The sequence below is a fragment of the Anopheles ziemanni genome, chromosome X (assembly GCF_943734765.1).
Source record: "Anopheles ziemanni chromosome X, idAnoZiCoDA_A2_x.2, whole genome shotgun sequence".
Lineage (NCBI taxonomy): Eukaryota > Metazoa > Arthropoda > Insecta > Diptera > Culicidae > Anopheles > Anopheles ziemanni.
Window position 1 is genome coordinate 14,994,623 of NC_080707.1, and position 14,014 is coordinate 15,008,636.

Consider the following 14,014-nt stretch of genomic DNA (forward strand, 5'->3'; position numbering starts at 1 on the left):
TTTACACCGCGTTTTGTTCTACCCCGGTTTGTCGTTGTTGTTGTTGTTGTTGTTGTGGTTGTTGTTGTTGATGGTGATGGGTGGTGAGGCCGGTGCAGTCGTGCACATTGAATCCTTGCCGGGCCGGAAGCGTGTTCACCAAACAGAGGAACAATGTAACATAACGTAAAACAAAAAACACCGCACGATTTCCCTTATGTAATGTCAATATTACTGTGCACGAGCGCGACTGCTTGAGGCGTTTCTAGTAGCTTCTCGCTTTCCATCGTCCACCGTGTGTTCGGGGATCGTCGGGGATGAGGCTGGGATGAAGCGAATCACCTCCCACCCTTCCGCTCCTACACGTACCCTGAACACTATGCACTATGTGTTGCCGTGGTTGATGTTGTCGTTGTTGTTGTTGTTGAACCAGCGGAACGTTCCCGATTCCGATTCAGAGAAAGTTCGTCCCGTTAGCTTAGCTGTCCTTTTTTGTTTTTTTTTTGCTGGCAAACTTTTTGCTCAACTTATCTCCACTCGGTTTCGCTATCTCTGTTACTCCACCTCTAGGTGCCGCACACTACCACTTCCGTCCGAGTGAAACGCAATTGCCTGACGTGGGACGTTTCCGCCGGACCAGGGCCCATTTCCCGGAAGCGTGGGCCTGGGGGGAGGGGATGGGGGGAAAGGGAACTTTAAGAGACACCGCACACCGGAACACTGAGGCTACAACGTTCCCGGAACTGCGTCACGGAGCGGAGTCGCTCGAACACGGCCCGAAAGGGTGGATACCGAAGCAGCAGATGTGCATCAGGGATCCAGTATCCTTCCCCTACGGAGAGGACGTGAATGTTCCGGACCGATGGAAGAACAGTCCTCCGATTCTGTTCCCGATGCTGATGCTGCTGCTGCTGCTGCTGATGGTGGTGTTGGTGGTGTTGGTGGTGGATAATAACGCTGCTGATGCTGGGGGCCCGATGTTGGTACTGCTTCGCGCACTGTTGCCAGCACTGCTCCTGTGCTTCAGAGGCCCAGGCCAGGCGACCGACCGTACTCCCAGCCCAGTATCCGTATCTTTTCCCGTTTTCGCAAACGCTTTCGCAAACAAAAAAATATACGGGACACACCAGGACCCAAAACTCGACTGGAGCGCAATCCACGCACTTATCCTGCGACGTTTTTCACCGTCCGCGACGACTGCTGCCGCTTTTTCCGCACGGGGGCTGCCCGTTTTTCCCGACCACTTTAAGTTTGCTGGAAAAAAGGCGAACACCGCCGTCCGCGAAGATGAGATATCTATGCATTCATCTTTAATTTTTCTCACACATTTTGCGCTCTGCCAGCCCGCTCGCTCGCTCGCTCGCTCGCTCGCTCTGGCTGCCGGCCCGCTTTTCCGACCGCTCCCCTTGTTGGTGGGATGCCGCTGCGTCGTGGCGCCACCCGCTCACCGGATTTTCCCTTTTTCGCACCCCCGGGGCCTTGTTGGCGCAAGAGCACACGGGACGGGCAGCAACCAGGACTTCCGCGGGAACGGCATATGCTCTCGCCGTGCGTTCTCTCCCGCTTTTCCACCGTCTCGCTCTGGCGCGCACATTCGCGCTCTCACTCTCGCGCCCTAAAGACTCCGCAAACTCGCTCACATAAACAGCGCGACGGACGAAAAAGAGAGAGAGAGAGAGCAAGAGAAAGAGAGTGTGTACTTTCCCATTTGTTATCCTTGCGAGGACGCAAAATTTTCCTCACTCCGGTACGTGAGCAACTTCCTGCTATCGTACGCCCACACCAACACTCGCGCACCGACGCGCACACCCACTCAAACAGGCGAAACGGACGCGCGCGTGTGGAAAATCGTGGAAAACCGTCCACAAAAGGGGGGGGTGGGCGGTGGGCGTACCGACGCACTTGTATGCGTTTGTTTGCTTGCGTAATTGCCATGACATCCTTTTCATATATGGACATGCACAACCACACTCGTGCAAACGGGCACACTATAGTGTCCAACACACACACACACGAACATCCTTCGTCCTGCACGAACAGTCTCGTAGTGTAGACGAGAAAAAAAAAACGACACACCTTTATTCGTGTGTAGCATCCCTGATGGTGCCCTTGAGAAAAAAGGGAAAAATCTTACCCTATTCAACAAACGATGTTCCGAAAACTTAAACTCCACCCCCTCCTGTTCCACCCCCGAGAAGGGAAATCCATATACCATCGGTTTTCACACTTTCCTTTCGAATTGTTTTAATATCCAAAATAAAAAAAATAGATGGAAATACAAAAGTACGTACACAATGTAAGCAGGCATTTATTTATATCTGTATATTTATTTCAGCTTTTGCTCATATACATTACTTTTTGGTTGGTAATAAATACGCATTGTTGTTATAGCTACCAAGGTCGTATTTATACGTTATACAAGATGACATTACGTTAGTACATTGTTTAATTGATTTGATTAGCGATTTTTTTGCCGAGTGGTTCGATTTTGTCTTTTCCTTTGCTGCCATTTCCATTTTGTTGTTTTTGTTTCTTATTTTTTTTCACTCTCTGTTTTTTTTTTGTTATGTTCTTGAATCATCGGCCTTTGTTAATTTTGTTTTTTTGCGCGCGTGGATCTGGGTTTATTTTACATTTATCTAATATTTACTCGATAACGTTGGTTGTTTTCCTCTTGTATTTCGTCTGCTTCCCAAATTTTTTGTTTTTTTTTTGTTTGGGGCTGCACCGTGCTTACACCGCTCCACTATTTTTACAAAATGCCAAAATTTTTGTTTTCAATATATATATATATGTGTATGTGTGTGTGTGCATGTGTGTGCTGTTTTTCTTCTTTCTTTTGTTTTTGTTTAGCTTTCTTAAAGACATGCAGATGGATGCTCAAACTATCAGTAATAAGTGAGCCGGTACGGGATTTCCGTGATGTCGTTTTCATTTACATTTGTTGTTGTTGTTGTTGTTTTTTTTATGTTTCACTTTGGAGTGCGTACCAATGAATGGCCTTTTCACCCGCCAGTGGGCTCGTTTTCCCTTGCAAACACTACGGCGTGAGTGTTTCGTGCTCCGGAAAACTTTAGTTCAAAAAAGCGGACTAACAAACATTTCGTTAAAAAAAAAGGAGTGTGTCTGTGCGTGTGTGTGTTTGTGGGGGTGGGTGGGTGTATGTGTGTGGCATCGTTAATTTGCCAACTGAACTATATTATGTCGACCGACTAATGACCGAAAGCAATACTGTTCGAGGCAGTTGAAAGCATAGCGTGTAAGACTCATAGGCAATGTTGAAAAAAAAACACACAACCCGGGATTGATTGGTAGCACGTGGCAATGATGGCGGGCGCACACTTCCGCCCGCTCTAAACCCCAAAAACGACGGGCGGCTCCTAAGGCTCTACCTGCCTAAGCCAAGACCGAACTCGGTCGGTACGGTGCGTGCCTTATACGATGTCGTGCATGATCATGATGCTGTTTTAAAAGCAGTATGAATGCAAAGTCGTTCTACAGCAGTCACGCTCGGTCTGTTTTCTTAAGGACGGTTTTCTTTACTTCTGCTAGTGGCTGACTCCTACTACCCTCTGCGTTTGTTGTGTCTGTGCGGCCGTATGTACGCCTGTGGCGTATAAGGAGGTTTGTAGATCCGCAAATCGTACAGATTACCTGGCGGAATTCGACGGTGCCGTTGACTTGCCCGTAAAACCCGGATCAAGCCTTACTTATATCCCCCACTCCTCTCCTCGTCCGACTCCGCAACACTTCGTTCGTGCCTATGCTAAATAGAGGTAATAGCAGAAAAACTCGTGTTGCATGTTAGCAAGAAAAGCATAACTCCTGCCTTGAGCACGGGTTAGTGACGGGGTTCACCGTTCACCTCTAGTCGGTAATATTTTCTGTTTGTGCACTCCAAGCCTCTTACGGTTGTAAATTTACTTATGCGTTTACAGTTTTACACAAATCCTAACGTCTCCCAGAGCCCAAGTATCGTCTCCGTCTCTTACCTACTCCCGAACTTCGCTATTCCCGAATATCGTAACCGAATGGATAAGAAATCAAACGGGAATCATCAATCAACCGATTGCCTCCTCGGAAAACTATACTCTGTATCAGTTTTATCTTCTCCGTGTTTAGCACACTCAATGTCAGTAACGAGAGTCCGCTCGCCTTAGTTTCGGAGTGCATTTGTTTGCTGTTGTGTTGCTGTCTGTATGCTTGCATGTGCGCATATGTTGATGCATGTTTTGCATGTAGGTGTAACTGTACGTGTCCAGTGTGTGTGTGTGTGTCCGTCCGGATACCACGGGTTTTGCGATCCTTTCCATTCACCCTCCCCTTCAAATTGTTTTGTTTTCATTTTCCCTTCGCGGTTCTAGCTTAATTTTGCTTATTAAATGATTTCAAAAAATATATGTATTTTCTTCAGTTTAGGTTTTCTCTTTCACTACTTTCAGCTTGCGTTTTTTCCTCCCCTTCCGTTAAGGTAATTACAGTAAATGGTATCTTTGGTTGTCGTTACCGTCACATGTTTTTCGTTCCTCTTCTCATGGTTGCTGTTCCGTTCGTTACAATACATTGTTTGTTTTTTCTTCTTTTCTATTCAAAGTATTTTTGTTTTCTTTTCAATCTGTAATGGTACTTAGAAAGCCAAGAGTGCCCCACTTTTCTGTCTTGTTTATCTTTTTTTTTTTTAATCTCCATCTTCTCGAAACCACCAATTCGCTAAAGCTATATTACTATGCTATATTTATTATTAAATCCAACGATTTACATTTATCTTGTGACTATGTAGACTGTATTCAGTTTGATTTATATGTGTTGAGGCCATGGCATGACGCGATTTTCTTTTCAGTTTGCAGCCGTGTGAGTTTATCTAAACCTGCTTGTATAGCCATTATTATGGAATATTCCTTCAACGGCAAGTGTGCCTCCTCGTGCGCACTGCTCCTGGCAATGTTTCTGACTGAATGTGTGTGTGTGTGTGTGTGTGGTGTTGCATATGTGTGGGTGTGTATGTGTGTATGCTTTTATGAGCATTTACTCATATCTATAACGATTATCATATTAGTTGCAAGGCCAAAGTATGAATCAATTCCAAAACAAAAATGCATTTTCATATTTATAAATATCCATACTTGCACATTTATGTATATAATATTTATATATATGTATATGTATGTATATATTTATAGTTTCATGACATTGTGAAGTATAGAAAATGTCAAGAGTGTTCGTTCAAAAATATGTAGTTACTGTCATTGTATCAGCTAGTTCCCGGTCGGCGACAACCGACGTAAATCAAATCGGCGAAACGAAGAAAAGAAATCCACAATTTAGATGTAAATGGGGTTTTCCTGTCCAGTCAGCAGGCGGAACATCGACGTCGGCATGGTTTTCATGAGTATCTGCATGGAGGTAGGAAAAGGGGGTTGAGGATGGGTGTGAACGTCATATTGAAGGCAGGTGGCGATATACATTGGTGCGAAATAGGCTTACCTCACCAACTGATGTGGCCAGCAAGTTTACAATTTTCTCGTGCGGTACAGCGACGACACTTTGGTTGTTGATCTCGATGATGCGGTGGCCGACGCGCACACCGCCCCGCTCCGCAATGCCCCCGCGCAGGAGGCTGCAAATCTGGATGGGAAAGGTGAAAGCGAGCAGGCGGTTAGAACCTCACCCTTCTAGAGAGCGACACCAGACACCGGCGGATCAACCTACCACACCGTTCTGCACGCTGAAGCCGAGCTGGTACTTGGTGTTCGGTCGCTTGATCTTCACCTCGACGACCGGGGCGCACGGGACGACGGTGAACTTGACCACGGTCTGGTTCTTGGTGTTCTTGATGTAGCCCTGGCACGTCGACAGCGGCAACCCCACCAGGCTGAGCCCGTTGATGGCGATGATCTGATCGCCGATGTTGAGCTGGCCGCAACGGGCGGCCGCGCCGGACGAGGCGAGGTTCGCAATCACCACCGTCGGCAGCATCGAGCCCCAGCCCGACTCGACGATCACCACGCCCAGTATCTCGCCCTTCGCCTTCGGCACCACCACCTCCTTCTGCAGCTCCTTCTTCGCGAAAATCTCCAGCTCGTCGCCGAAGATCTCCTGGCTGTTCAGCACCTCCTGGTAGTCCATCTCCTTCATAAAGCTGTGGTCCTCAATTCCGTTCGCCTTGAGGAACTCCATGTACGCCACCTGGAACGCCTGCCCGATGCTCTGCGCGATGAACTGCGCCTCCTCGCTCTCGAACACGTGGCAGATCATCTTCGGCGTGCGGTTGCCCTTCGGCCCACCGCCAGCCCCACCACCGCTTCCCCCCGTGCCCGACTGCTTTTGGGATGGCGTGTTGCCACCGGCAGCATGGTTCCCTGAGTGTGCGCCCACCCCGCCACCACTGACGGCTCCGCCTCCACCGCCACCGGACGAGTCGGTCGAGTCGACGTCCTGCGGTACGAAGCGGCGCCGAGCCATCAGCACCACCAGGTCGCCGATGTCGGCAATGTACGAGATCGTCCGCAGTGCGTGATCCATCATGATCTCCTTCAGGTCCGTGTTCAGCACCATTATCTTCTCGGTGGATATAAACAGATCCACCTCCGTGCTCGGCTGTACTTCACCATCAGGAGACTGCGGCAAACGATAATGGAAAATAACGAACAAAACGTTAAACAAACGTTCTACTATCGCTGTATAGCACGTCACGGTATTAAACTTTCACTTACCAGAGCCTGAAGCCATGAAGTCGATGGTCAATGACCACAAGTGGTACATAGGGACGAAAACAAAACAGGCGGTTATTGCCATTGTCAGGAATGTTAGCATTTACCAAACACAACCATACCTTGATTCGCGATACAGCTTCCTCTGCCTGCAACATTCGTGTGGATTTGGTCGGCTGTCCCTCGCAAACAAGCTGCGTCGATCCTAGGTAGCGCGCTCGGAACAAAACACCTTCGATCAGAACTGTCAACCTGTGGAAAGGAGTAATTAATCAGTCAGTTTGTCGCCAACGTGAACGGTTTGCTCCACGAATGGTTATGAGTCGCTTTGGAGGCGATTACTTACACCCAAGTAATCCACGGTATGCATTTTTTTTTTGTGATGAATCAGAAAGTTAAGAGACAAATGTTTAGAGTTTGCATTTTCGGTATGCCCACAGAATGGATCAGTTGAATAAGGGATCAGTGGAATGTCGACTGACTTACCTTCCTTGTTCTTCGACTTCCGCTTGGTGTCGTTATTGTGCATCGACTTCGACTTGGTCGAACCACCGGGGCTGCCGGAGTCGTTCGACTTGTCTAGTAGATTACCCTCGCCGAGTGAGTGCTGTGGGCTCGGATTCGGTGACGTCAGCTGCGTCTGTGGGTCGTTGGGCCCGTTGAAGTTGATCAGATTGCCGGCGGCACTCACTTTTGCTGCCTTGTGGCAGAGGGCAGATCCTCCACTGCCGGCCCCGGTGCCGCTGACGGTTCCCGCCGAGGGTGCGATCGGAGTTCCGGTGGCCGAGGTGGCTCCACCCAACTCCGGCAGTGTTGCCCCAGATGCACTGCAGCCGGTACCCGCTGTCCCACCTACCGATAGCTGGGCCGGGACGGAGGAAGTACTACCGGAGGCGGCAACCTGCAGGAAACTGCTCACGCTATGCGCTGCACCGGCACTGCGAGCACCTACTCCTAGCGTACGCTCACTCGGCTGGCCGGTTGCCGGTTTACCGTTTTGCAAGGTCGCCGTTGTGGGCGCCTGCTTGGGAGACACCTTACCCAGCAGTAGCCGAGTGCCGGTCTTGCGCTCGCTGCTCCACTGCTTGCCACCGCTGCTCTCGTCGTAGAAGCCTTGGTCATCCAGGCGCTGGTGGCCGAGCAAGCGGTCGGTCTCGAGATCCGTGTCCGGATCTTCATCCTCATCGATGAGCGCGCCGGGCAGCTTCGCCGACTGTCCGTGACTGCCATGACTGCCTATCAGAGCCTCACTCTCCTCCGGGAAGGCTCCTACACCACCCGATTTGCTTGCTCCGCCTACAACTGGCAGCGACGATGCGAGTAGCGACGACGGCGAGGATGACAACTTTCCCGAGCCCTGCAGCCCTGTCAAGCCGTTTCCCAGTATGGAGCTACTGCCGCCGGGCGCTACACTAGTCACTCCTCCGTTCGCTCCACCCGTTGTCGGCTGTTTGCCGACATAGTCCTGTACCTCCGACGTCGCTACTCGCGACCGTGGTATCCAGATGGGCGACAGGCTCGGGGCGCCGGGTATGCCGACAGCGCCAGCCCCGCTTACACCAGCACCACCGAGTGCATCTGCTGGGAATTCGCTCGAACACAAACTGTTTTTATCGAAGGCTTTGCGAGTCTGTGCACCACCGGACACCAGATTGATTGATTTCGTCTTTTGCAGACAAATCCGAATGTCTTTCAACGTCGACTGTACATCGGCGTTAGAAGCATGCAAGAGGTTGAACTGTTGCTGATTCAGCTGTGATTGCTGCGGTGGTTGCTGCTGCTGCGCCTGCTGATGGTGTTGCAACTGTTGTAAGTGACTCAATTGCTGCTGCTGCTGCTGCTGCTGTTGCTGCTGTTGCTGCTGCTGCTGCTGTTGTGGCGGCTGTTGTTGCGCTTGCTGCTGCTGTTGCTGTTGCAAACCTGTTAAGTTATCACAGTCTATCGAAGATTTCCTGTGTGGAGCTGGAGCTGGTGGAGGTGGCGTCGATTGTATGGTATCTAGTAAAAGTAAAAATAAAAATAGGTATGACGGTACGGAGACACAAACACTGTCTATATTCAACAGTAGCTACAAACTACTAGCAATTAGTTTTAGCTCATTCAGAGACGCTTTTATCACAGCCCAGGTTCCTAATTTACCTGTAGATAATCTTTATGGACTCATAGCTGTCCATGATGGATTTTTGTATCTAATCCCATTCTTCCATTCAAAAAAATGTAAAATAGCTTTTATATAGAAGATGTACCTACAGTAAATGGGGCCGAGCAAGTCAGCAAAGTAGGTTGTTCTCTTACTAACAATTATATCAATGGTAACCGAGAAAATCAAACTGGATTTAAAAAAAAACAACCATCAAGCTACCTTAATACTACGTTCTGTGAAATGTACTTACTTATAGTGTATAGTGATTCCAGTTCTGGATCGCGGTTTTTAAATATACTGGCGTTGTGAAGCATGCTTGAGTTCAGCTTTAGATTTCCCATGCGGAAGGTGTTATTATTTACAAAAAATCCTTCCACGCTAGTGCCTTGGTTCTGCTGTTGTTGATGCGATTGCTGCTGCTGCTGCTGCTGTTGTTGCTGTTGTTGCTGTTGCTGTTGCTGTTGCAGTTGTTGTTGCTGCTGCTGCTGCTGCTGCTGCTGCTGTTGTTGTTGCTGATGGTTCTGCTGTTGATGTTGTTGTTCCTTGGACTGAACTTGTAAGAGAGTCTTCTGCTCCTTTGAAGCAATGGGAGATGAGGAGATGGATTGCTTCGCCGTGACCGTTGGAGACTGTGGTCCGAGTAGCCCGTAGGCGCTGCCCGCTACACCGGCACTGCCAGACACCATCTGCTTGATACTACCTGTGACGAGATCTGGTGGCATCACGCCGCCCGTGCCGTTCGCATTGTGATTGTTCGTGTCCGAGTCGGACACGTGCCCGCTTGAGAGGCCGTCCTCCAGCACCGGCATAGCCGCATAGTACCGCGGGTAGTTGCCGGCGCTGCTCGTGAACAGACAGTTGAGCGAGTCGCCCGGGGCCTGCCCAGCACCGGATGCGGCACTGATGACGCCATTGTTCAAATCCTCGCACATCGTGGCACCCCCGGACGTGATCAGCCCGAAGTCGCTGCCGTACTGGGGCGAGATCTCGCTATCGTAGTCGCCGCAGTTGGAGTCGTAATCGGTTGTGTCTGGTGAGTAATTGAAGTTTTTGCTATACTTGCGAGCAAACACCTTCCGCCCGTCGACGCCGTCCCCGTTCACCGTGGCGTAGTGCAACGGGTCCTTGTCGCTGCCATTGGAGATGATCGGATGCACGTCATAGCCGCCGGGGTCATTGATTGCGTCGTAGCTACTCGAGCGACTCTCGTTATTGATGTACGAGTTGAAGCGCAATTCACTCTGGGTGTTCTTTGGGTGCTGCTGTTGTTGCTGGTTTTGTGCATGAGTCTCGTTAACTAGCGTCATATGCTGCTGTTGGTGCTGCTGTTGCTGTTGCTGTTGCTGTTGCTGTTGTTGCTGCTGCTGTTGCTGCTGCTGTAGTTGTTGCTGCTGCTGTTGCTGCTGTTGCTGCTGCTGCTGTTCAGGGAAGGACTTGAGTAGGCCACTCTGGATGTACACCGCGTAGTCATTTCGGGCGTCGTTGGAAGTTTGTAGCGATCCCTGCCTGTCGTCCTCACGTCGTTCATAGTCTGCACTGCAGTATCTATCACCATCGTCAACGACAGCTAACCCGACGTTCGAAATGCCCTTCAGCAAGTATCCATCGGACGACTTCTTCTTCCGCAGCATGCCTGCACCTCCGTAGTCTGCGACAAGGCGCGCCTTGTTAGTCTTCAGCTTAAAATTGTACTTCGTCAACCCTTTACCCTTGCCCTCGTCCTCCTCCTCGTCCTCGACGTCTGCCGTCTGATCTTCATCATCGTCATCCTCTTCCTGCGCCAGCGTCATGCCGTCACCGGTGTGGATCGGGGACTTCGGGGAGCGGGTTCTGTCTCGTTTTCCAGATCCGTTCACGTTACCGATGTAGGTAGTTTCGATAGCCTTTGAGCGCTCCAGCTCCACCGGATAGTCGTACTGCACGTCCAGACTCTCCGCATCGTCATCGTCACCGCTGTCGTTGTAGTCGCTAAACTTCTCCACATCCTCCGTCGATGGACACTTGAAAAATTCTTCCAACACTTTGCGTGTCTCGGAAAATTCATAAAGATAGTCGAACGTCGATGAGTTGGTCATCGGTGGATAGTTACTCGAGCCGCCCATGGTTAGCTCGTTGTCGGGCTGGGCCTGGGCGTTCAGCTGCACCTTCTCCGACATCATGTCCATCTCTGGTAGCAACGGTTTGCCCTGATCGCACGGCTGCAGCACTTCGTAAGAATGGTGCTCCTTGTCCATCCTAGTAAGGTTCGCTTTCGATACGTCTCCGCTAGCGTAGAAGTCGCCCTCGCCGTCGCTAGTTCTACCATTTTTGGGTACCTCGAACAGCATTGTCTTGTTCAGACTTGAATTTACCTGTTCCAGCAGCGAAGGGGAGCAGCTGAGTTTGGACGAAGGCGTGGGTACCGTGGACATGCTGGTTTTGTTTGGTGCCGTCAATGTCGTTGCGGCCGATGTGGACGTTGTCGCCGGTACAACGCGCTGTGGAAACCCGGGACGCGGGAGCGTCAGCAATGATGGGGAAGTTAGATTTATTTTCACACTAGACGCCAAGTAGTAGTCACTCTCGTCGCACAAATTCAGCCCAAATCGTCGGGGAGATCCGTCGTACTCTGTTTGGGGAAGAGGAAAGCACATTAAAGTCGTCCATAGATAGACGAGGAGTTCAGTGAGCGTTAGGTGATTGGGTTCCTATTTGAACAAAATGAGTACAAACACCTATTCGGCCACTACTTACGTATTATGTTGGATCCTGCGGTAGATTTGTTATCCGGTTCAGCAAACTGCCCCATCTGCTTGTCGGTAAACTCTGCATTGAGCATCAGTTCGTTATCCGTGCTCGGACTGGCTACACTCAGTCCTACGTGCGGCACGTGCTCCAACTTTTGATTCAGATGGAGCAAATCCATTTTATTGGGATGTGACTCGGCTGAATCACATTCCTGCTGCTGCTGCTGCTGCTGCTGCTGCTTTCCAACCAGCAGCGTATTTTCGTGCTCGTTTGCATTGCTTCCAAGGACTATAATTTCTTCACCCTCGCCACCGCTGATGCTCTTATGCGCGTAGTGCAAGTCACCACTACCTACCGATGGGTAGCCGTGCTTGTCCTTGCGTGTGCTGTTGTACGTTTGCATCTCGTGCTGGTAGTTGAAATACTTTAGCCTATCCTCCATATCACTCTCGTCCTCGAGCGGCGATTGGAGTACCATATTGTAGCAGTTGACCGGTTTGTAAACCGATGTGGATCCACCACGTTTCTGCTGCTGCTGCTGCTGCTGTCCGGCAACAGCTCCACTACTGGCACCAACGTTTTTCGACTTCGACGGCCCACTAGGATAGTGCGACACGGATAAATGGCAGTAGTTGCGCTCCATCCATCTGGACGCGCCGGTATTTTCCTTCTTCGAACGCTCGCTCATATCCTCATCATCCGAGAGAAGCAGTCCTCCTCCACCTCCTCCTCCTCCTCCACCTACACCACCACCAACTACACTACTACTACCACCATTGTTACCACTATTGCAATTACCGAGCGAGGCGGCCATTGATTGATTCTCGGTTGGGGAACAGGTTAGCGATGGCGGTTGATTGTTGTAGTAGAAGCCGTACCCGTCTGAGGACGAGGTACTCTTGCTACCGGATTGATTGGACGAAAGCTTCACGGTGCTGGGCCCGATTCCGGCGCCACCAAACTTATCCTTTAACAGCCCTACCCCCCCGCTGCCACCGCCACCGCCGTAGTGGTTGTTGTTGCTGCTTCCTCCCCCGATGTTGTTGTTGTTCATGCCGCACGCATTCAACTGCAGCGCCTTGCCAACGGACAATTCCTTCTCGGCGCCGAATTCAAAGTCGCTCGATAGCGCAGGAACCACCGATGGGCCGTGGTTGGTACTACTGGTGCTGGTGCTGCCATTGTTGTTACCGAACGGATTGATGTCGATGTAGACCTTCGAGGCTGCAACCGCCGCCGCCGCCGCAGCCGCAGCCGCCGCCGCCGCTGCCGCCGTCGAGGCGCTCGAGGGCGGCGCTGTACCGACGGTGGGCGTACTGGAGCGCGTCACGTACGTCGCCAAGGAGTGCGTGGAGCCGAGCGACATGCTGCCGACGTCCATCGTACAATTGTTGTTCTTGTTACTACTTCCACCTCCACCTCCACCACCACCACCACCACCACCACCACTACCGTTTCCGTTCACGCACGCACTGCTGCTACTGCTGCTGTTCATAACATAGTGATATTCACTGCGCGGTTTGCATTTGGGGAAAAGTAACGAAATTTTCTGCTCACTGAAACTTAATGCGGACGCATCGTTCGACGCACTACTATCGTGTGTCAGCACACCTGTCGTGTCGTTACAGGGGCTGCTGCTGCTGAAAGGCATGGAGGAAATAGTACTGCTATCATTTTGGTCGACTGGGGTGCTGTCTACTGGTGTCGAGGATGACTTTTTATCAAAAACAACAGTTGAACTAACCATAATTAACCGTCACGGCCCGCTGGCGCTGCAGTGGCCGCGTGACTATCACTGTGTAACTGTGAAAAGGATAATACCAGCGGGGCAAGTAGATCGGTAGAGAGAGAAAGAGAGACACAGATAGAGAGAGAGAGGGAGAGAGAGAGAGAGAAAGAGAGAAAAACGCGAAAAACTGCACTGGGTTAGAGCTCGGCTAGTGTGTGGCTGTGATTTTCGCGACAGTGTACTGAAAAGTAGCACACCGATGTCGTGGAAGAGTATGCCCTAGGTTGGAGGAACTGAAATGTAACAAGGCAAGAAACGTACTTTTTAATAACGGCGCTAATTTACTGTTCCCAATCGCTGCCTCCACAAGGACTGGATCCTTGTCGCCGCACGCTAGCAGAATGAGTAGCCAATATATTGGTGGTAATGTAATGAGCAGGCGGTGAACGAACGAACGAACGTTTTGAATAGAACTAGGGGGGAGCCGAACAGAAAAATCGATAATTGATCCTTGCACAAGCTAGGGTGATTTGCAGGAATGACTCACGGAAATACGAAAGAGGGTATATTGAGCAGACACGTCCTGCCACATTCTCTCTTTCGCTCCTTGCTCTCCCACATTGATATCCTGTCTCGTGTGTGTGCGTGTGTATGTGTGCGTGCATGAGCGTGTGAGTGAATGTGGGTACCAATGTGTGTATGCAGGACAAATTCCTCTCGCGTATA

At 50.5% G+C, this 14,014-nt stretch overlaps 1 protein-coding gene across 1 annotated transcript; it reads right to left on the reverse strand.

The window, feature by feature from the left end:
• Window positions 1-5,300: 5,300 nt before the first annotated feature.
• On the reverse strand, window positions 5,301-13,210 carry LOC131291143 (uncharacterized). Its single transcript, XM_058320335.1, has 13 exons — window positions 13,012-13,210; window positions 12,862-12,972; window positions 12,322-12,825; window positions 11,566-12,276; window positions 10,233-11,440; window positions 9,387-10,124; window positions 9,083-9,320; window positions 7,176-8,687; window positions 6,812-6,933; window positions 6,693-6,698; window positions 5,689-6,597; window positions 5,464-5,604; window positions 5,301-5,372 (listed from the first exon to the last, which is right to left on the reverse strand). Exons 1-13 carry the CDS (start codon window positions 13,208-13,210, stop codon window positions 5,301-5,303), a joined length of 6,471 nt encoding a protein of 2,156 aa, XP_058176318.1.
• Between the last annotated feature and the right edge of the window lie 804 nt (window positions 13,211-14,014).

Bases quoted from the DNA above. Each gene is read 5' to 3' on its own strand.
- LOC131291143 (XM_058320335.1), bottom strand. From the start codon at position 13,210: ATGCCTTTCAGCAGCAGCAGCCCCTGTAACGACACGACAGGTGTGCTG. The intron at 12,973-13,011 runs GTAGTGGTGGTG...GTGGAGGTGGAG, and splicing joins TGCGTGCGTGAACGGAAACG to GTGGAAGTAGTAACAAGAAC. The intron at 5,373-5,463 runs GTAAGCCTATTT...ACCTCCATGCAG, and splicing joins TGGCCACATCAGTTGGTGAG to ATACTCATGAAAACCATGCC.